The sequence below is a fragment of the Alexandromys fortis genome, unplaced genomic scaffold (genome assembly GCF_014885135.2).
Source record: "Alexandromys fortis isolate MF-2015 unplaced genomic scaffold, M_Fortis_MF-2015_v1.1 scaffold_36, whole genome shotgun sequence".
Taxonomy (NCBI): Eukaryota; Metazoa; Chordata; class Mammalia; order Rodentia; family Cricetidae; genus Alexandromys; species Alexandromys fortis.
In genome coordinates, this window is record NW_026067915.1 from 1,722,731 (window position 1) to 1,746,325 (window position 23,595).

The 23,595-nt window shown below is 36.2% G+C and overlaps 1 protein-coding gene across 3 annotated transcripts in view; it reads left to right on the forward strand.

Annotated features, from left to right (window-relative positions):
• Nucleotides 1-23,595, forward strand: part of Stag1 (STAG1 cohesin complex component) — a 305,418-nt gene that overhangs the window by 106,226 nt on the left and 175,597 nt on the right. For all 3 annotated transcript variants that reach the window (XM_050139376.1, XM_050139375.1, XM_050139374.1), the window contains one exon: nt 16,967-17,063. In XM_050139376.1, the coding sequence (XP_049995333.1) occupies nt 16,967-17,063 (97 nt within the window). The remainder of the gene's footprint in view (nt 1-16,966; nt 17,064-23,595) is intronic.

Below are 23,595 nucleotides of genomic sequence, written 5' to 3' on the forward strand. Positions count from 1 at the left end.
AGAGCCTGTCTTAGAACTAGCTCTTGTAGACCAGGCTGGCCTCGAACTCACAGAGATCCACCTGCCTCTACCCCCCACGTACTGGGATTAAATGCGTGCACAATCACTACCCGCCTTAAAGTGGAAGATTAAGCCAAGTAAACCCCCTTTCCTCCCCTATTTGTTTTTCTTTGTAGTATTTCTTTGCAGTGATTAGAAACCTTAACATTAGTCAGTTATAGGTAGTCTTGTAGATTTGTTTGCCTGTTTTTGTTTTTCGAGGCAGTGTTTCTCTGTGTAGTTTTGGTTGTCCTGGAACTGACTCTGTAGACCAGGCTGGCCTTGAACTCAGAGATCTGCCTACCTCTGCCTCTAAAGTACTGAGATTAAAGGAGTCAGCCATCACTCCCAGTTTAGTGGATTTTTCTTCTTGTTTGTAGCAATCACATGATGTCCTTCTGTAATACTTCTCTGAGATTTTATCCATTTTTAGGTATTGTATTGTTTGCTTATTTTTATCTTTCGCTAGTTGCTCTCATTTCCATCCTTCAATTTGAAGGGATTAAAGAAAGACAAATATCCGTTTTTCATATTCCAGCTGAAACTGAGCTGTTTAACATGCCTATAGAAGGAAAAATAGTCACTGGCTGTCTACTCAAGGGCAGACAGAGTCACTCCATGTTCCTTCTGAGTTGAAATGGGCTAGAGTCCTAACTAAAGTATTGCTTTAGTGAAGAACTACTTTTAAGATGTAGAATGTAAGCATTTTATAAGAAAGTTAAAAATGCCATGAGTAAATATGAAGAGCAGTTATTTGAGGCATGAAATATAGTAGCTAGGTTAAGCTAAGCAACTTTTATTGTTCCCTAATTGTCCTAATTTTTTATCAATCTGAATTCATGTTATTTATTAAATTTGTTCTCTGATAACAGAATATATATATTCAGTCATGATTACTTTCACACCCACACGCATGTTCTTGTTTCCCACCTCCTATAATTCCTATTTTTCCCATGACTGTCATTTATGAAACAGACAAATATATCATTCAAGACTAACAAACTCCAGGCTTTGGCTATCAATAGTCTTCTAGCCTAAACCTAAAAATAAAACAACCGAATACAATTCTATCTAATATTTATGCTATTAAGTATTTTATAGTATACATATTAAGGAATTACACTATGAGAGTTTACAGAAGACATTTGTGATACTACTAAATCTGTGGTGAAAAATATTACTATAGACTATTTTACTGGCTTCTTAGAATGGGGTTGTTCATCCCCACCCCACCCCCCAATCATTGCAGTTTAGGGTCTGTGATCCTTTCTACTCTTTCCTTTTTGGGAGCTCATTGTGCCTCTTAGGGTTTCATAAGATCCACAGTATTTCTACTGCTTCAGTTTCCCAGATGCTAGGATTAGAAGCATAATGTATCACATTGGCTTAGATTAGTATCTTGAGTTTACAAACTACAATGTTATCTTGATTGTCTGCTTGTCTTATTTTAAAGGAAATGACTCTACGCTTTAGCATCACTATAGAATATTAACTTTGTCTACACATGTCTACTTAACCCTATGACATAGTTGACAGAAAATTGTATATTAATATAGTTAATGTCTCAGTGTATACTACATAAATGGGTAGACTGGATTGATCGTTATGCTAATAGGGACTTTAAAGGTAAGATTTAACATTTAACTGCTATTCAAACTGTTTCCCACAAAAAAAAAATCTTATAGCTTTTGCTTTATTTTCTCTCCAAGTTTTACATTTTTCTTCCTAATCACCTCAGGAAAAAGTATAATAGTGATTTTTATTTTGTTCTCTAGTACAGTAAGATGATAAATGTCATTTTGTTAGTATTTCAGGTGCCTCTTTATGATCTTTATGCTCTTAAGTCTTTGATTAAAAATACTTGGAATGATTCGAATGTATAAAACCTATGAATATTTTTCTTTGAGGCTTTTGCATCATCTTGTATATGTTTCTGCATGTAAACTTGTTTTAAAAACAGAATTACATACATTGTACTTAACGTGAAAAAAATATTTTTCTTATTGCTGCTAATAATCTTAGCTGCATTTTATTCTATCGCAAGAATAAATTGCAATTTAGTGAAATACTTCTTTATAGTCATTTAAATAGAGTAAACACTAATACAGTACTTAGCTATTTTTATTGACAGAAAGAATGCATGTAATAACAGTTTCCAGAAGGGCTGATTTTGGCAGAGACAAATATCTGTGTACTGAAGTTTCTTTTTATTATTTATTTATTTGCTTCATATAAAGAAAATTCAGGCCTGCTACTGGTAGAGAAACATTTCTTCACTCCTCTTGAATCCAGATGTAACTACTTAACTAATTATTAGCTGAAATAATATGTACCATTTCCAAATGTGCCTTAGAATATTTACTATGAAATAATTTTTTCCTGTTTTATTATTGATTTTATAGAGCTCTCCATTTTTCTCTGCTCTTCTTCCTGCATCTCCCCGCCCCTCTTCAACCCTCCTCCAAGGTCCCCATGCCCCCAATTTACTCAGGAGATCTTGTCTTTGTCTACTTCCCATGTAGATTAGATCTATGTAAGTCTCTCTTAGTGTCCTCATCGTTGTCTTAAAGTCTCTGGGATTGTGGTGTGTAGGCTGACTTTCTTTGCTTTATGTTTAAAAACCACCTATGATGAGTACATGTGATAATTGTCTTTCTTTACCACATTTTTCTTAACCATTCCATGGTCAAGGGGCGTTTAGGTTGTTTCCAGGTTCTGGCTATAACAAACAATGCTGCCATGAACATAGTTGAGCACATGTCCTTGTGGTGTGATTGAGCATCCTTGGGATAGATACCCAAAAGTTGTTTCTTAATTTTCTGAGAAATTGTCACATTGACATCCAAAGGGGTTGTATCAGTTTGCATTCCCACCAGCATTGCAGAAATGTTCCCTTTTCCCCACAACCTCTCCAGCATATGTTGTCATCAGTGCTTTTGATCTTGGCCATTCTTACAGGTATAAGATGGAATCTCAGAGTTGTTTTGATTTGCATTTCTCTGATGACTAAGGATGTAGAACATTTTCTTAAGTGTCTTTCAGCCATTTTAGATTCTTCTGTTGAGAGTTCTCTGTTTAGGTCTATACTCCATTTTTTTTAAAATTGGATCATGTATTCTTTTGGTGTCCAATTTCTTGAGTTCTATGTATATTTGGGAGATGAGACCTCTGTCTGATGTGGGATTAGTAAAGATCTTTTCCAATTCTGTAGGCTGTTGTTTTGTCTTGTTCACTGTGTCCTTTGCTTTACAGAAGCTTTTCAGTTTCAGGAGGTCCCATTTATTAATTGTTTCTCTCAGTGTCTGTGATGCTGGGATTATATTTAGGAAGTGGTTTCCTGTGCCAATGCATTCAAGTGTACTTCCCACTTTCTCTTCTATCAGGTTCAGTGTGGCTGGCTTTATGTTGAAGTCTTTGATCCATTTGGACTTGAGTTTTGTGTATGTTGATAGATATGGGTCTATTTTCATTCTTCTACATGTTGATATCCAGTTATACCAGCACCACTTGTTAAATATGCTTTCTTTTTTCCATTTGATATTTTTTGCTTCCTTGTCAAAGATCAGGTGTTTAAAGATGTGTGGATTGTTATCTGGGTCTTCTATTTGGTTTCATTGGTCCACCTGTCTGTTTTTATGCCAATACCAGGCTGTTTTCAGTATTGTAGCTCTGTAGTAGAGTTTGAAGTCAGGGATTGTGATGCCTCCAGAAGTTCTTTAATTGTACAGGATTGTTTTGCCTATCCTGGGTTTTTTGATTTTCCTTATAAAGTTGAGTACCATTCTTTCGAGGTCTGTCAAGAATTTTCCTGGGACTTTGATGGGCATTGTATTGAATCTGTAGATTGCTTTTGGTAAGATTGCCATTTTTACTATGTGAATTCTGCCTACCCAAGAGCATGGGAGATCTCTCCACTTTCTGGTGTCTTCTTTAAATTCTTTCTTCAAAGATTTAAAGTTCTTGTCATACAAGTCTTCCATTTGTTTGGTAGAGTTACTCCGAGATATTTTATGCTATTTGTGACTATTGTGAAGGGTGTTGATTCTCTGATTTCTTTCTCCGCCTTTTTATCATCTGTGTACAGGAGGGCTACCGATTTTTTAGTTCATCTTGTATCCTGTTACATTACTAAAAGTGTTTATGAGTTGTAGAAGTTCCTTGGTAGAATATTTGGGATTGCTTATGTAACCATCATATCATCAGCAAACAGTGAGAGTTTTATTTCTTCTTTTCCAATTTGTATCCCCTTGTTCTTCTTCTGGTGTCTTATTGCTCTAGCTAGGACCTCAAGGACTATCTTGAATAGATATGGAGAGAGTGGACAACCTTATCTTGTTCCTTATTTCACTGGAATCGCTGGGAATTCCTCTGCCTTTAGTTTGATGTTGGCTGTTGGCTTGCTTTATATTTCCTTTTAGTATGTTTAGGTATGTTCCTTGTATCCCTGCTCTCTGCAAGTCTTTTATCCTGAAAGGATTTTGTATTTTGTCAAAAGCTTTTCTAGCATCTAATGAGATGATCATGTCGTTTTTATTTTTCAGCTTATTCATATGGTGGATTACAGTTACAGATTTTCATATGTTGAACCATCCCTGCGTCTCTGGGATAAAGTCAACTTGATCATTATGGATGATGGTTCTGATGTGTTCTTGGATTTGATTTGCCAGAATTTTATTTACTATTTTTCATCAATGTTCACGAGTGAGATTGGGCTGTAATTTTCCTTCTTAGTAGTGTCTTTCTGTGGTTTGGGTATCAGGGTAATTGTAGCCTCATAAAAAGAGTTTGGCATTTTTCCTTCTGTTTCTGTTGTGTGGAATAATTTGAGGAGTATTGGTATTAGTTTTTCTTTGAAAGTCTTGTAGAATTCTGCGCTGAATCCATCTGGTCATTTTTTTTCTTTTCTTCTTCTTCTTTTTTTTTTTTTTTTTGGTTGGGAGACTTTTGATGACTGTTTCTTTTTTTTAAATTTTTTAAAAATCTTTTCATGGTTTATTTAACTTTATTTTATGTGCATTGGTGTGAAGGTATCAGATCCCCTGGAACTGGATTCTCAGACAGTTGTGAGCAGCCACGTGGGTGCTGGGAATTGAACCCTGGTCCTCGGGAAGAGCAGTCAGTGCTCTCAACCACTGAGCCATCTCTCCAGCCCAACTGTTTCTATTTCTTCAGCAGTTATAGGTCTGTTTAACTTGCTTATGTGGTCTTGATTGAATTTTGGTAAGTGATATTTATCCAGAAAGTTGTCTATTTCCTTTAAGTTTAATAATTTTGTGCCCTACAGGTTTTCGAAATGGGACCTGATGATTCTCTGTATTTCCCCCTTTCCATTTCTGGTTTTGTTAATTTGGATATTCTCTCTCCCTTTTTGTTTAGTTTAGATAAAGGTTTGTCTATTTTGTTGATTTTTCTCAAAGTAGCAACTCTTTGTCTCATTGATTCTTTATATTGTTATCTTTGTTTTTATATTGTTGATTTCAGCTCTCACTTTGATTATTTCCTGGGGTCTAGTTTTCTTAGGTGAGTTTGCTTCTTTTTGTTATAAAGTTTTCAAATGTTCTATTAATTCAGTAGTGGGATTTTTCCAATTTCTTAGCCCTATGAAATTTCCTCTTAACACTGCTCGCATTGTGTCCCATAAATTTGGGTATGTTGTGTGATCATTTTCATTGAATTTTCGGAGTTCTTTAATTTCTCCCTTTATTTCTTTTTTGACCCATTGATGGATGATTCAGGTGAGCATCGTTTGTGGGTTTTCTGGAATTAGTATTGCTGTTGACTTCTAGTTTTAAACAATTGTGACCTTATAAGGTACATTCGATTATTCTACATTTTTTGTAATTGTTGAGGATTGTTTTGTTACTGAGTATGTGGTCAATTTTTGAGAAGGTTTTATGAGGTACCAAGAACAAGGTATATTCTTTTCTGTTTGGTATTCCTTTTTCTTTACCATTTTAAAAACTCAAAGTTACTAAAGCTTTATGCAATCTATATCTGGGGGCTCTTTATTACCCTTTTCTGTTTATTTAACATATCCTGTAGAGTTTGATTTGATCTTTCTATTATTGTCTTGCCTGTAGGATTGTGTAGTATACCTGTAATATGCTTTATATTATAAGAAGCAGAAATGTTTTGGTTTTTTTAGAGACACATGGAACATTGCATGTTTTTATCTGTAAGGTATACCCATGATTGCTGTAACTTCTAGCAAATGTGTGATTATTGTACCAGCCCTTTCTGAACTCAAAGCAGTTGCCCACTGAAAACCTGTATAGGTATCAATGGTATAGTATGCATAATTTAGTTTTTCAAATAATATAATATTGAACACATTCATCTGCCAGGTTTTATTCCTTTGAGTACTAGCAGGTATGGTGTTTAGTTGTATGAAGAACAATTACGGTATGTCCTTATAGTGTTATATATATGGGATTATTCCTCATCCTAATTATTTCTTGTAACTGATTTACTAGTAAAGCCACTTCTGTATCATCTGGTATAAATTCAACGATTTCAATATACAAAACAACTTTCAGCATATTGTGAATCAATCACTGTGTGTAGATGCTTTGTAAAATCCATTAATACCATGAGAGTTGCATATAATTCTGACTTTGGACAGAATCATAAGAGCTTAGATACACTTTACTTAAATTTTCTGTGTTGTGCCCTGTCATTGCTCATTTATTTACATCAGTATAGAACATAGGAACTCCATTAGTGTTACCTATAAAATGTGAGTAAGGATCCACTTGCTTTTGGGATAGTTGTTAATTTTTCAAAAAATTTACTACACACTGTTTTCTGGGGTTCACTTTCTTCCCGTAATTTGTCAATTTCATCATTATTAAAAGGCAGTACAATTTTTGCTGGGTCTATTCTTTCTTACTATTGACGAAGTCTCAATTTTCCTTTTAGAATTAAGTCAGAGACCATTTCCACATACGGTTTTAATTTTTTACTTGGTTTATGTGGTGAAAATGTCATTCTAAGATATATCCTCCCTCTGCATTGAAATTCCTGTAGGGGAGTGCTTGGAGGGTCACATGGCCAGAATACAGTTAAGATTTGTATCCGCACCATTGACACATGCAGTTTTTAATTGCTCTTCCAACAAAGCCAATTCTCTCTCACTTTCAGCTGATAGCTTTCTAGGACTATTTAAGTCCTTGTCACCATCTATGGTTTTGAACAAATTACTTAGTTCATCAGGTTTTCCCCAACAGTGGGCCGTAGATTGGAAATGTCTCCTAGCAATCTCTGAAAGTCGTTAAGAGTCTGCACTCAGTATCTTCTAATTTGTGCTTTTGGGGTCTAATTTTTTGCAAACCTTTTTTATAGCCTAAATAATTAATAGAATTTTCTCTTTGTATTTTTTTTTTCAGGAGCATTTTGTAATCTCCAACAAGGCATTTTTTCTTTGCTTTTTCAGACTTTCTAAAGTATCTATATTTGATTTAACTAATAAGATATCATCCATTTTATGGTAAACTTTAGATTTAGGAAACTACTTACATATCATTTCCAATGACTGCCATACAAAATATTAGCACTGATTTAGTTGTTTAACATTCACTGTGGGAGAAACTTACATTGATATCTCTTAGACTGAGAATTATTCTAAGTAGACACTATGAAGGCAAATTTTTCTTTGACCTTTTCTTGTAATGGTATAGTGAAGAAACAGTCTTTTAAATCAATAAGTATAAAAGGCCATCCTTTAGGCAATAGAGAAGACAAAGGAAGTTCAGAAAGTAGAGAGCCCATTGGCTGAATCTTCTTATTAACAGGTCTTAGATCTATTATTCTCCATTTTCCAGAATTCTTTTTAACAAATACAGAAGAATTTCAAGGAGTGGGTGATTCTTCAATATGCTGAGTATTTAAAGTGCTCTGTTTCAGCTGTTCTAAGACCTGCAGTTTCTCTGTTGTTAAAGGTCATCGCTTAACCCATACATGTTTGTCTGTCAACCATTTAACGGTAGAGCTGTTCCTGCCTTTCAAATATCAGCAACTGTTTTGCCCTGTTCTTGTATAACCTGAATGGTCAGTGACTGTTCTTTATAATACCGTCTAATACTTTCCCAGAAATGTACATTAACATATGATTTATTTCTGAAATTCTAGGAATGTTATTCTGAGTTTTCCGTTGATTTAACAAATCATGTCCTCCCAAAAATCATTGTTATCCTAGCCACATATGACTTTACTTTTCTTCCCTGATCTTCTAACCCTATACATTCAACCCATTTCATGCTCTGTTTTACCTGAGATAAAGTTCCAGTTCCTAAAAACTGAACATTCAGTACCTGAAGAAGCCAATTTGGATGCCAAGATTCTGGTGCAATTATTTTGACTTCCACACCTTTGTCCATGCAGCCTTCAATTACAGCGTCATTTATTTGTATTTTTAATTTTGGTCTTTGTTAATTTATAGAAATTTTCCAAAATATTTGCTTTATGGTTCTCCTGATCTTTTTGTTCTCTTCTATGTAGTTTTTCTATCATCCAGAGGATTATATTTTTTTTTTATTACAGGCATTAGGTTCTTTAATTGCTCAGGAGTTTCCTCCATGGTTACAGGAAGTGACTGATCTGAATTTGTCATTGGGGCCTTGGAGAGTCTTCTCAAGGTCACTTGCTCTGGCAGAGTATACCTTGACTGTCCTTGTTGACCTGCATTCATTGGTTCCGATGCCTACCTTTGCCATACCTTCTGTGTAATCCATAAGGGAGAGATGCTTTGTTTATATTATGCTTAGAAGAAATACGCTCTATTTACAATCATTTAGTAACTGTTTACAACTGAAATACTTGATATTTCAATTTTTCTCAAGCCTCTGGAAATCACCTCTAGTATCCATCCATTCATCATCATGATTATGAGATTCACTATTCATTGTATCTTGGATCCATTCCTCCAAGTGTGCCATTCTTGCCTTTAATGGCCTAATTACCCCTTTGCATTGTACACTAGCATTTTCAAAAGCCAGAGATTGAATTATTTGTCTAGCTTCTGAAAATGGTATTATTATATTTATTACTGATTTCAGTCTTTGTAGGAAATCCACGAAGGCTTCCTTTGGGCCCTGTATAAGTTTAGTAAATGACTCAATTTTTCTTCCTTCTCTTTCAGTTCTGAATCAAGCACCCAAATCTTCTGTGCTGTATAAATTCAGGGCCTGGTAATCATATATAGTTTGCCTTTGTACATCATAATCTCCTTCCCTAATAAGGTGGTTTGGAGATATTTCCATGCCTCTAGATCTACTTCGTTGTTTGATGGTCTTAGTCTCTGCAGTCCACAAGGTCTTTAATTTCAATTGATGGCCAGTCTCTAAGAGTGCTTTAGACAAGTCTCTTCAGTCTCTAGGAATAATTCTCTTACATACTGACCATGAGTTCAACATCTACTTCACAAAAGGTGAATGCATATCATATGAGACTATTGCTTTTTTGGTATGATATTTCCATAGGAGTTCATTTAACTCTTGCACACCCTTGTGGATATTTATTGTAAGTCCCCGTTTCTGGCCTCCATCTTTGGAGGCCCCGCCCCTGTGCTCACCAAACCTTGACCCCTACCCCTAGGAGGGCAAGGCAGCCCGCTAAAACCTTGACCACTCCCCCAGTCTATTTAAACTGCTCCTCTGAAAGCCCCTTCCTGGTCTCCTACTCCCCATCTCTTCCGTGGTCATGGTTCCCATTGGGGCCACCCGAGCACCTAGAAATCCCATTAAACCTGGTTATCCTTTAATTCGGCTTGTTGTTATTTGGTTTGATTGGTATTTTTGTGGTGTCAGAGAGCTGACGTTAGGAAAAAATCCCTAACATTTATCAGCTGGCAGTTGTCACTTTTAGGTGACTGGATAAATTAAAGCTAGTTTTTTGAAAACCTTAGGCTGTTCATCTCTAACCTTATATGCAGTGCTAAAATTGGTTCTCCTAAATTCCGCTATCTGGATTTGCGTATTTCTATGGTCTGTTTTATTGTAGTTTTCTAAAACTTGTATCTTAACCAACTTTCTTAATGAAAAAACAAAAATGATCAAAGTGATAGTTTTTATAATTGATATTACATAACCATCTAAATTAGTTTTCCTCTTATTTAATTGTTGCACTTTCAAATTGTTTAGCATATTATCATACAGAGATCAAATACTTCCATAGTAATAGTGCTTCCCATTTTTTAATTTGGGAAAAACTCTCTCTTTTAATTAATTTCTCCACATAAGAATTCCCAATTATCTTTCTTACCCTATCTGCTGACAATATCAGTGAACTGTAAGACATAGCACATGTGAGTGGAGAACAGAGGCAGAGAACAGCCGGGTGGAAGACAGCTGCAGCTGATAGTGTATAGCTGTGAGCTGAGGGTGGCAGCACAAGAAAGGGGGTGTAGGGAAAGCCCACAGCCTATGGTAGAAATAAAAAAAAAAAAACCAGCTGTCTGAAAAATGTACACAGGCTTGTATAGAAAAAGCACTTTGAAGGGGTAGGAGTAGGGGTTAGCTTCCCAAGCCAACCAGTCTAGGGCAGGTAAGTCTTGTGATTTTTGGATCCCAGGTTCTTCTGGAGTTTAGGTGGCAGCAGGAAACTGTTTTTAGAATGGCTACAAGAAAATCCCAAACTTGCTCAGAGATTTGGGGGGAAAAAGAAAGAACAACAGAAAGTCCCAAACATGCTCAGAGACTTGGAGAGAAAAGAAAATATAGCTTGGCAGATGGTCGCTCCAGTAGGAGTTCTTTGTGCAGCTTAAGTGGAGCCTCACATCCACCTCTGACCCATGCCCCTGGCTGCAAAGCCACAGTCAAGTGGCTTTTTCATGAAATTGTGCCTTTAAGTTTGGTGCTGATATGTAGCAAAAGTTCTAATAGGTTTTAATAATAAAAATCCTGTTGTAAATAGGGGCGCGGGCTGCTTTTTCGTCCCGCCCAGCCACCCAGCTAGCTTTACCCGAAATAATTACAGGGAAACTGTATTCATTTAAACACTGCCTGGCCCATTATTTCTAGCCTCATATTGGCTAACTCTCACATCTTAATTAACCCATTTTTATTACTGTGGTTTACCTGCACAAGTCTAGCCAGTGTCCGTCTCAGAGAGGAGAGCCATGGGGTTTGCCACATTGCCTTCTTCCTCTCAGAATTCTGTCTTCCCCCCCTACCTGAGTTCACCCTATCAACTAGGCCAAGGCAGTCTCTTTATTTAACCAATTAAAGTAACACATAGACAGAAGACCCTCCTACACCAAAACCCAAAGTCAGATATTTGAGAAAATGCTGAGAAATCAGAGACAAAGGAGCAAAACCACAGCCACCTTACCTACTCAACTTTCCTGCCAAAAAGAGAAAGAGCTCCTGTTACCTTCCACTGTATCACTTCCTCTCTCTGCTCAACCATGTCACTTCCTGTCTGTCTGTACAGACCTCCAGACCTCTATGGTTAGCTAGTAACTAGCTTCGCCCTCTGATTCTCAGGCAAACTTTATTTGTACAAACAAGATATCACCACATATTTGCCTAATCTTAGAATAGTTTTTAAGTAGACGTCTCTTCCATGTCAGCTGTATACTTCTCAGATACATTCCACATATAGCTATCTGTAACTGTTGTTGTTTATTTGAATGATATTTAACCAAATATTTGAACAATGTCTTTGTCTTTGAAGTATGCAATTTATTTCATCTGAATAATGAAGGGTCAGGCTGCTGCTATTGGAGATTCTTTAAAATATACTATAATTTTTTGAATCATTAAAAGAAAACCTTGTAAATCAAAGAACATACATATAATTTATAGCCTCTTAATAAGATGCACAAACCAGATTCAATGAAAACTTTTCTTTTTTTTCTCTTTTTTCATACCTCTTAGGATTTTTTTTTTTTTTTTTTTTTTTTGNCGAGACAGGGTTTCTCTGAGGTTTTGGAGCCTGTCCTGGAACTAGCTCTTGTAGACCAGGCTGGTCTCGAACTCACAGAGATCCGCCTGCCTCTGTTTCCCGAGTGCTGGGATTAAAGGCGTGCGCCACCACCGCCCAGCTTCTTAGGAAAAGTTTTGCTTTTTCTTCTTTTTTTCGAGGAAGATTTCTTTAAAAACCAAAATAAAATTATGTTCCTCTTTCCTTCCTTTTCATTCCTCCAATCTTTCCCATGTAGTCCTCCTTCCAAATTCATGGCCTTTGTTTCTTTGATTGTTTTTACATATACATAAGTATATACATTCCCAAATACATAAATATAATCTATTTAAGCCACATAATGTTATGTCTCTGTATAGGATTTCATGACTGACCGCTTGGTTTTAAACAACAGTAGTTTAGGACTTTTCGGTGACGAAAACTATTGCTACTGCTGTTGGTATCTCTTAGTTGCCTTTTTTTTTTTTTTTTTTTTTGGTCTGAGTTTGAGACACCTTAAGATTTTCCTTTCCATATTAGCATGGCCATAGGTGTTATATTTTTTCAGATCTTGTGTAGGAAGCTCTGTTCTGTAGCATCATGGGTATAACTTCTCTGTCGTTTCTAGAAGATATCATTTTGTGAGATTACTATAACATGTTCTTGACCTCATTTTCCTCCCACCTAAGTTTGTATCAATAAACTTGAATCAATTTAAACTGATTGTTTTGTGAAGTCTTTGGTCTAATGGCTTTTACATAAGCACAAAAGCGCACGCGCGCACACACACACACCCTGTATTTTTGTTTGTTTTGTCTCATCTGTCCCATCTGAGAAGATACCCAAGTTGAGACAGTCTGATTTCAAACTTATATCCCCTTTCCTCATCTTTTTGACTGCTGGGGTTTCAGGTACATCACCATTACCAGAAATCTGCAAAAATTTCATCTTTCTATTATTTGAATGATGTATTTTATATGGTTTCGATTAAAATAATCCTGTATTGATTTTTCTTTTAAAATTATTTATTCACTTTTTATGAGCTTACATTGTATTTAATGTTCCATGATTTCTTTCATTTGCTTTCCCATTTTTACCTCCTCGTTGTATAAAACCTTTCCTCTTCCTTATACCCTGTATCAATTTGATTGTGAGGTGTCTTGTGTAGATACATGGCTTTCTTTCTCCCCTCTCCTCTTCTCACTCTATTGTCCCTTCCCTTGTTCTTCTCTTTACATCCCTTTTTTATTTGGTTATGTTCACACTTGATAATGCTTCAAAATCCAGACAGGATTTTTGCACTCTGGGCTTTAGTTACATAGAATCCTGTTACTTCATGCTTTTCTCTGAGCATTTCAATAGTATAATTTCATTCATTTCTGGATAAGGAAGCCTATTTTTCTATTTATAAAATTAGCCTTTTCTTTCTAAGATTCAACTATCGCTTTTGTGATAGCTTAAGTTTTCTCCGTATGGTACTTTTTGGTTATTTATCTATCACTTCTGTTGTATCCTGTATTCAGTTTTCCTACTTGTGCTGCAAGTTTCAGTGCTGCAGTCTCATTCCCTCATAATGCTTTGGGGATTCATAAGAAACTTATAATAGTATTTATTAGTGAAATCATTTGGGGGATTAAAAATAATGTAACCATATATAGTTACAGTATTTCTTAACAATGTTGGGCCATTATAGACGTGACCTTTTATTAGCTATCCCATAAAGCTTGTTTTGTTTGTTTGATTTTGTTTTTCGAGTCAAGGTTCCTCTGTGTAGCCCTGGCTGTCCTGGAAGTAGGTCTGTAGACCAGGCAGGCCTTGAATTCAGAGATTCTAACCTGCCTCTGCTAGTATTAAAGGTGTGTGCCACCACCACCTGCTGCCATCAAGCTTTTTTGTTGTTTTCTTTTCTGGTTGTTTGATGGGGAGGGGTCTTGAACTTTATACCTAAGAGCCACACTTTGACAGCTCTGTCCATTTCTAGTTCTCATCTTTATCTTACAGTTCCTGCCACCTTAAACAGACCTGAACCGTCAACTGCGGTTTTCAAACTCTTTTGTCACCAACATCTAATTTTTTGCTAACTTTTAAAACAAAACTTCTGAGGCGTGAATGTGATGCTGCAGGAGAGAAATTTTAAGTCAGAAAATCTTCTCTTTATTTGAAAGAAAGCTCTTCTCAATAAGGAGCCCTGAAAGGGAAAACATGACCAACCATGGAGTTTAATTCAAATGGATTGAAAATACCTACCTATTATTTGTATTGACATGAAGCCTCTACAAAGCAGACATTATTGGATCGTATTTATTATTGGTAGAATGAAACTTGCTGTATTAGCTTTACATGTTATGGTTTGCGCAATCTGGTAATATTTGTGTGATGTTGATTTTTATTGTCCACTTGACACATTCTAGAATTATCTTGGAAAGGAATCTGAATGTGGAATGGCTTGGATCAAGATGGTCCGTGGACATGCCTGTAAGGGATTTTATATTGTAGTTAGTTCTGATGGCTCATCCTGAATACTTGCTGCACCATTTAATGATCTGGTCCCTAGATTGAGTCAAGAGGCGAGGACAAGTTGAACAGTAGTATACATGTGGTAATTTACTGCTCTCTTTATTTGACAATAAATGTGATGCGTGTAGAAGGACTAAGTTCTTCCTGCTTTGTTTTTCCTGTAATGATGTATTGAAACAATACTGCGAGCAAATGACCCCTTTTTCTCTTAGTTCAGGTTTTATCACAGAAATAGAAAATAAACTAGGAGATCTTGTGTTTATTCTGTGTATTAACCAGTCTTCTAGTTATGTTTAAAATAGAAAAAGAACTATACCAACACCAAAAGGTGTGTACATAAGAGTTTGGTTTGTAATATCCCTAAAGTAGAAGCACCATTAATGTATCAAGTTTAAGGAACAAATTGATTTCGTTTTGTAATGAAAGAATCACTGATATTGAAAAACAAACAGTAAACAATGTAATCAGAAATTGATAACACTTAATTTTAATCACTGAACTAAGGAGGCAAAGGTATATAAGGCCAACCTGTTCTGCACAGTAAATTTCATGCTAGGCAGGATATGCTGCATAGTGACACCAGAACCTGTCTTAAAAAGAAATCGAAAACACATGTGGTTGTACATACACAAACACACACAACAATACACACCAATAACTGTGTGACTGAATGTGATACAGTTTTTTTGAAGGATGATGCATACCTTATATGAACTTTAAAAATTATTCATCTCAAACTAATTGTCAGTTATAAATATCACTAAAATAGTTTACTTTTGGGCTGAAAAGGGTTACATGTGGGAAGGGAGGTTGAGAATATATTTCAATTCTTGAAATATTTTATGTCTTTATCTGGTTATGATTATATGTCTGCATTTATAGAATTTTCTCATTATATAATTTAATTTTATGCATGCCACTTTATTAAATATATTTTCATGCACTTTTTTTTTAAAGTTGATTTTATACATTTCCTTTGAAGCTATACAACCACTTCCACTGGATAAAGTCTTAAGCAATTTTAATTAGAATGACAGCTAATTAGATTGGATTAAATTATATTAGAATGGCAGTTAGATTTTTAAAAAATATGGTAAACATAGGCTTTATTAATCTAATACTAAAATTTTAAAAGGAATTCAGAACATAATGCTTCTTGTTAAACTTATTTTCTGTATCCTTTGTGACGTACAGAGTTAATTTTTCTCTAGATGTTTTAGCATCTCTATTTGATTGCAGTCCAGTTACCCATTGGTTTTCTAACTAATGCTGATTTTGTTAAGTTACTTTGTACATAAACGTTTATCCAGCTATCTTGTCACCGTTACTAATCTGCTGAATAACATTAGTAGACTTTGGTCTTCTTTTTATAATTTTTTATTTTACATATATAATGGTGGATTATCATTTTGACATTTTTATGTGTATATAATCAGACAATGTTTTCCATTGTCCAAAATATTTATCTTCCCAGCTAATCACTAGCCTAATTTTTTCCTCCCATGTACTCTCCTCTTCTTCCTTACTTCCCTGCTTCAACACCCTCCTTTTTTTGGTAAACCAGAGCTTAATCAGGATTACATGATAGAATCAAACATGAGTGGGGGAAATCGTGAGAACTTATAAGTAGGTACGTCACTAAAGAAGGTTAGATTTTGGTGTTCTTATTACATGTCATTGCTTTTTTGCAGTATTTCACTAATGTTTGCTTTTCATACAGGCTATATTGAGTGGTTGACTTATTTCTGGTTATTTGAAGTATCTTAAACATTCAAACAGCTAGATCATTTAGGATTTTGTCTTTTTTTAAGTATATATTTAAGCTATTTTATTGTAAAAATATGGAAAAATAGTTGCGTCAGTGATTTTATTACTCTCTGAAATCTAGTAAGTAGTACAGAAGTTTTTCTTATAATTTTGATTCATACATCTCATTTGCCAATACAGAACCATCCTTACATTACTTAAAAAATTGCTTGTTGGCCGGGCGGTGGTGGCGCAGGCCTTTAATCCCAGCACTCGGGAGGCAGAGGCAGGCGGATCTCTGTGAGTTCGAGACCAGCCTGGTCTACAGAGCTAGTTCCAGGACAGGCTCCAAAGCCACAGAGAAACCCTGTCTCGAAAAAACCAAAAAAAAAAAAAAAATTGCTTGTTGCCTTGATATGCATTCTTTGTGTACACTGTATTGGATTAAGTTTGCTAAACTTAAATATATATATATATATGTGAATTTTAATATTTATCATATTAGCTTAAAATTATTTTGTTTAATAGTAATTTTGATGAGATTTTTAATGTCCGCTTTATTGTAAACAAATCTTTGAGCTCTAGTAATGAACCTCTTATTAACCTTATAAATAGAGAAGTGTACTTTTATTTGACAACAGAGCACTAGCTTCTGGTAAGAGATTGTCTTATTTAATCATTTTCATACACACACACACTTTAAAAAAATCTGTTTAGTGTATTGTAAAAATAATTTTAAATTATATTTGTATTTTTTTCCCTACAGTCCGTGGTGGATGACTGGATTGAATCATATAAACAAGACAGGGACATCGCACTTCTGGATTTAATCAACTTTTTTATCCAGTGTTCGGGATGTCGAGGTATACAGTTGTAAAATAAATGCTGTTTATTGAACTTGTCACTTTAGCAGTATAACTTTACCTGCCACTACAATTTTGTTTTGATCATTTTCAGCAGAGTGTGTTTTAAGGGTATTTGCTCTTTTCCTGGTCACTGTTACCTGCCTAAGTAGCAATGCATTTCTGTCTTTCAAAATCTTCAAGAAAAATGGAAAATCACTCTTTATGATTGCTTTTAATCATAAATTTTAGCATTAATTTTTTGTCTTCATTTTTAACAAAGTTTTGACAGTGAGTGTGATGCTTAATCTTGTCAACTTCATTTAATTTAGACCATCATGGAAACATACCTCTGGGTGTTATAAGGATGTTTCTACAAACATGTCAGTGAACAGGGTAGATGCATCATTAATCATCACATTGAGGCACCAAAAACAGTAAAAGGAGAATGCAAACTGATTGCCAGCATTCTTCTCTGCTTTCCGATTGTATCTTTTAGTTTTATTTCTTTGTTTCAGTACATTTAGTTTTTTATTGAAATGAGAATTGTTATGGGTATTTCCAAAGATACTAATACATGTTCTTTGAAGTGGGGAGCTTGTTTTCCCTGCCTGTCCATTTGGTGTTCTGTATATCCATCTTGTACCTTTGATTGGGGTGGGTTTTTTGTTTGTTTGTTTGTTTTTAAAGATTTTTCAAGAAATGTTTTCTCTGTAGCTTTGGAACCTGTCCTGGAACTAGCTTTTGTAGATCAGGCTGACCTCAAACTCACAGAGATCCACTGGCCTCTGCCTTCCGAGTGTTGGGATTAAAGGCATGCGCCACCACCGCCTGGTGGTTGAAAGTATTTTTATGCCTTTGACTGTTTCTTCTCTTCTACACATTTGATTTGTAGGCTTGCCCTTTTTGTGTCCCAGAGTTCTTTCATGTTCCTTTCATGGGATTCTTTAGATTTAATATTTTCTTTTGAATGTTTTCCTGTTCCTGTAACTTGTCTTTAAGGCCTGATATTCTCTCTTCCATTTGATCCAGTCTGTAGATGCAAATCTCCTTTGAACTTTGACTTTCTGGTTTTCTGTTTTTGCGTTTTTATGTCAAGTTGCCTTTTCTTTAGAGATTCTCTTTAATGAGTTCTATTTTCACATTTTTATTAATTTTTATTTTATATTTTATTCATCTGTTTTTGTGGTTTTTATTTTGGCATTTATTTATATTCTCTTTGAGTTCCTTGAACATTTTTGTAATTGGTGTTTTGAAATCATTGTCTATTTTTTAAAGTTCAAACTAGTTTTTTTATAAAGTATATTCTGATCACAGTTTCCACTCTTCCATCCTCTCCCTGCTGTCACACCCACCCAAATCCACACTCGTTCTCTTTCTTATTAGAGTACTAAATGGACATCTATAATAATAATAATAATAATAATAATAATAATAATAATAAATCAAGCAAATCAGAAAATTACAAAACAAACAAAAAAATCATATTGTGGCTATTAGTCTGTGTTGTGAAACTGTTGCCTTATGTATTAACCAAGTTGCTTTTCTCAGGCAGTATCAATCAACACTGTAGTTCAAATTTCTGGAGGAGAAAAATTGTTTTTATTTTTGTGTGTGGCATGTGTTCTTGCAATGGGACGTAGGCATCTGGAGTTAGGTTATTAGTGGTGTTTATTGATCTGGCTACCTGCTCTCTCACCTTTGTTAAATGGGTGTTAGAATTTTTGTTGTCATCATATTTTTTCACATTGTAGATCAGGTACTTGGTGCCCTTTATGCAGTTTGGGGGGCGGCAACTTAACATACTTGAATGGAGTTTCTGAAGTGTTCCCAGCCCAGCTAGAGAAAATTTTCACTTTTCATTCTAAAAGCAAACCTTCTCTGGGTTTAGATTAATACTCTGCTAATGTTCAGATTCTTTGTAGGACTGTCTAGGATCTATGTCTAGGTTCTATAGGTGGTTTTGGGGTGGCAGGGTTAAGGGTCACAGTGCAAAATGGTAGTTCTTCAGAAATTCAGGAAGCAGAATGCTGTTCTATTTTCAGGTGAAGGTGGAAGGAGTAATACTGTCTGGGGTCATTAAAAGGATGAGGGTTTGGGGTATGGTTTGACCAACTGACTCAAGGGGTTCCTGCCTGACTCAAGGGGAGTCATTGTCGCAGGGTGCCATGTGTTAACCTGTCAATATTGAGAATGCCCTCTCCGACCTATGGTTGGACTGGGTCTGTGTATGGGGTTCTGGGACAGTTTTTCTTTGGGGCTATGCTAGAGAGTTAGCACATGATGAGGGACATATTTTTCTACAATACTCTGTTCCTAGAAGACACTTAGGGAATATTTTTGTTACCTTTTTTTTTTTTTTATGCTTGTGTTTGGACCCACATTCTGGTACATTTTCTTCAAGCATTCTATTATTGAATTCCTATGATATATCATAGCATATCATATGCTATAGTTGGAGTGTTAAACTAAGTTTTAGACCATTTTAGAAGCAGAGAACAGGGAATTTACTGACATTTTAAATGTAAATTTAGTTTTTCACTATCATTTCTTTTGTCTCATGTAAAGAGGTTGAACACTAAAAATGAGGTTATTTTAACAGTGTTAAGATTTGAGGAAAATGTTTGGACATCTTTAATGAACTATGAACAATGCTTACTTTCAGAAATGGGTTACCTATCACCAGTCAACCAAATTTTAAAATTTGCTAAACTAACATTTAATGAGTTGCCTGTTCCAATGAAGATACCATGCCCCTTGTATAGTCCTGAAAGACTAGGTAACTGATAATCACATGCCAGTATGTGATTTTTTTTTTTCTTTTTGGCATTTGCTTTATCTATCACTGTTTTATATGATCCAGAGTGTGGACATCATTTTTGATTTGAATGAGCAGGTTTATTAAGGAATAAATAAGGAAGGGGAGGGAGAGGAAGGAAGACTGGAATGTCATATGGGTGGGTACTAGTTCAGATAGTCGGGAAGTCCCTTTAAGGCAGTTAGCTGGAGTTCTCCATAGAGTACTGGCACAGAAGATATTGCCTTGATTGATACTTCCAAGGAAAGCAAATACTAATAGATAGAGATAACATAGAGCAGAAAAGTTCAGACAGTCCTGAAGTTCCTGAGTCAGTGCTCTTCATAACTCAGCTGCCCATGGCTGAACTTCCGCTCTTCTTAGTCACTGTAGTACTTCTTATGGCATGAGATAAATAATAGTCGTAACTTTACTCTTATGCTGTTATTCTCTGCTCCTTGTCACAATCCATTTCTAGAGAAGGGACTATGGAAAACACTTCTGAGAAAATCATGTTTGGGTCTGAACCTTAGGGATAAATGGGAGAACCCACTTACAGAGCTTGTTTCTCCATAAACATAAATAACAGATGCTAATTTACCAATATAATGCACAACCATCGTTATAGTTTTAGCTAGCTGTGTTACAAAGTATAGACTGCCATCTAGAGACAGACTCATCAGTGAAAATACAATCACAACTTTTAAGACATTCTAAAATATTACCAATTTTATAAAATATCTTCTTAATAAGTTTTTATTTTCCCCCATTCATACATATAATTCACATACACCCCAACATACTTAACAAATTTTGTTCTAAATGTTTTTTGGAAAACAACAAGAATATGTGCTCTTTCTCTCTGCACTTCTCCCAGCTTCCCTTCTTAGCTCTTTAGAAATACTCTTACAGCCACTGTACTACTTATTTAATTAGTGAGCCCTGCATTTACTGTATGTTGGTATTTCTTTATTGAATCGCTATTAGTTTTAGTAATCTAGCACTGCTTTTCTTTTCTTAATGTTTTCTCACCAATTAATTGATACTTGTTAGCAATCTTTTTTAAATTTTATTTATTTATTAAAATTTCCACCTCCTCCCATCCTCCCATTTCCCTCCCCCTTTCCCCAGCCTCCCCTCCCCGTTACTTTCCAGTCCTAAGAGAAGTCAGGGTGCCCTGTCCTGGGAAGTCCAAGGCGCCCCCCCCCCAATACAGGTCTAGGAAGGTGTGAATCCAAACAGAATAGGCTCCCAAAAAGCCAGTACATGCATAGAATCAAAACCTAGTGTCATTATCATTATCTTCTCAGTCTTCTCTCAGTGTCAGCCACATTCAGAGAGTCTGTTTTGATCACATGCTCGTTCAGTTCCAGTCCAGCTGGCCTTAGTGAGCTCCCATTAGATCAGTCCCACCGTCTCCCTGGGTTAACGCACCCCTTGCGGTCCTGACTTCTTGCTCATGTTCTCCCTCCCTCTGCTGTTCATCTGGACCTTGGGAGCTCAGTCCAGTGCTCCAATGTGGCTCTCTGTCTCTATCTCCATCCCTCGCCAGATGAAGGTTCTATGGTGATATGCAAGATATTCATCACTGTGGCTATGGGAGAAGGCCAGTTCAGGCACCCTCTCCTCTACTGCCCAAGGACCTAACTGGGGAAAATCCCCTTGGACACCTGGGAACCCCTCTAGAGCCAAGTCTCTTACCAACCCTAAAATGGCTCCCTTAGTTAAGATATCTTCTTTCCTGTTCCCATATCCACCCTTCCTCCATCTCAACCATCTCATTCCCCCAAGCTCTCCTCAAACCTCCCCTTCTCCCTTCACTCTCCCCATCTCCTTTTCCCCCAACCCCCCTGCCCCTCCCCTGTGCTCCCAACTTTTGTCCGGCCATCTTGTCTACTTCCAATATCCAGGAAGATAAATATATGTTTTTCTTTGGGTTCACCTTCTTATTTAGCTGCTCTAGGATCACAAACTATAGGCTCAATGTCCTTTGTTTATGGCTAGAATCTACTTATGAGTGAGTACATACCATATTCCTCTTTTTAAGTCTGGGTTATCCCATTCAGTAAAGTGTTTTCTATTTCCATCCATTTGCATGCATAATTCAAGATGTCATTGTTTTTTATCGCTGAGTAGAACTCTAAAGTGTATATGTGCAATACCTTCTTTATTCATTCTTCTATTGAGGGGCACCTAGGTTGTTTCCAGGTTCTGTCTGTTACAAATAGTGCTGCTATGAACATAGTTGAGCAAATGCTTTTGTAGTATGATAGGGCATCTCTTGGGTATATTCCCAAGAGTGGAATTGCTGGATCCTGAGGTAGGTTGACTCCCAGTTTCCTTGAGAAACCACCACACTGACTTCCAAAGTAGTTGTACAAGTTTGCATTCCCACCAACAATGGATGAATGTTCGTTCCCCTTACTCCACATCCTCTCCAGCATAAGCTATCATTAGTGTTTTTGATTTTAGCCATTCTGACAGGTGTAAGATGGTATCTTAAAGTTGTTTTGATTTGCATTTCCCTGATCGCTAAGGAGGTTGAACATGACCTTAAGTATCTTTTTGCCATTTGAACTTCCGTTGAGAATTCTTGTAGTAAGAGCTGTGGTCCTCTTCCCACAGCCCCAGCTCCTGGCCGCCTGGCTAGCTGATACCCTGAAATAACAACACACAAACTGTATTCATTTAAACACTGCCTGGCCCATTTCTATTAATGTGTGTAGCACCGAGGTGCACTTACCAGGAAGATTCTAGCCTATGTCCATCCTGGGTCGGAGCTTCATTGCGTCTGCCCAGGAGAGGGGAGCATGGCGTCAGAGCTCACTTCCTCTTCCTCCCAGCATTCTGTTCTGTTTACTCCACCCACCTATGTTCTAACCTATCAGGGCCAAGCAGTTTCTTTATTAATTAACCAGTGACCTTCCTCCATCAAATTCTCTGTTCAGTTCAGTACCCCATTTTTTAATTGGGTTAATTAGAGTTTTAATGTCCAGTTTCTTGAGTTCTTTATATATTTTGGAGATCAGACCTTTGTCTGATGCAGGGTTGGTGAAGATCTTCTTCCATTAAGTAGGTTGCGTTTTTGTCTTAATGACAGTGTCCTTTGCTTTACAGAAGCTTCTCAGTTTCAGGAGGTCCCATCTATTCATTGTTGCTCTTATTGTCTGTGCTACGGGGGTTATACGTAGGAAGTGGTCTCCTGTGCCCACGTGTTGCAGACTACTTCACACTTACTCTTCTATCAGGTTTAGTGTGGTCAGATTAATATTGAGGTCTTTAATCCATTTGGACTTGAGTTTTGTGTGTGGTGATAGATATGGGTCTATTTTCATTCTTCTACAGGTTGACATCCAGTTATTCCAGCACCATTTGTTAAAGATGCTTTTTTTCTTCCATTGTATAATTTTAGCTCCTTTGTTGAAAATTAGGTGTTCATAGGTTTGTGGATTAATATCTGGGTCTTCAATTCAATTCCATTGGTCAACATCTCTGTTTTAATGCAAATACCAGGCTATTTTCATTACTGTAGCTCTGTAATAGAGTTTGAAATCAGGGATGGTAATGCCTCTGGAAGTATAGGATTGTTTTGGCTATCCTAGGTTTCTTGTTTTTCCATATACAGTTGATTATTGTTCTCTCTAGGTCTGTGAAGAATTTTGTAGGGATTGTGATGAGGATTGCATTGAATCTATAGATTGCTTTTGGTAGAATTGCCATTTTTACTATGTTGATCCTCCCAATCCAAGAGCATGG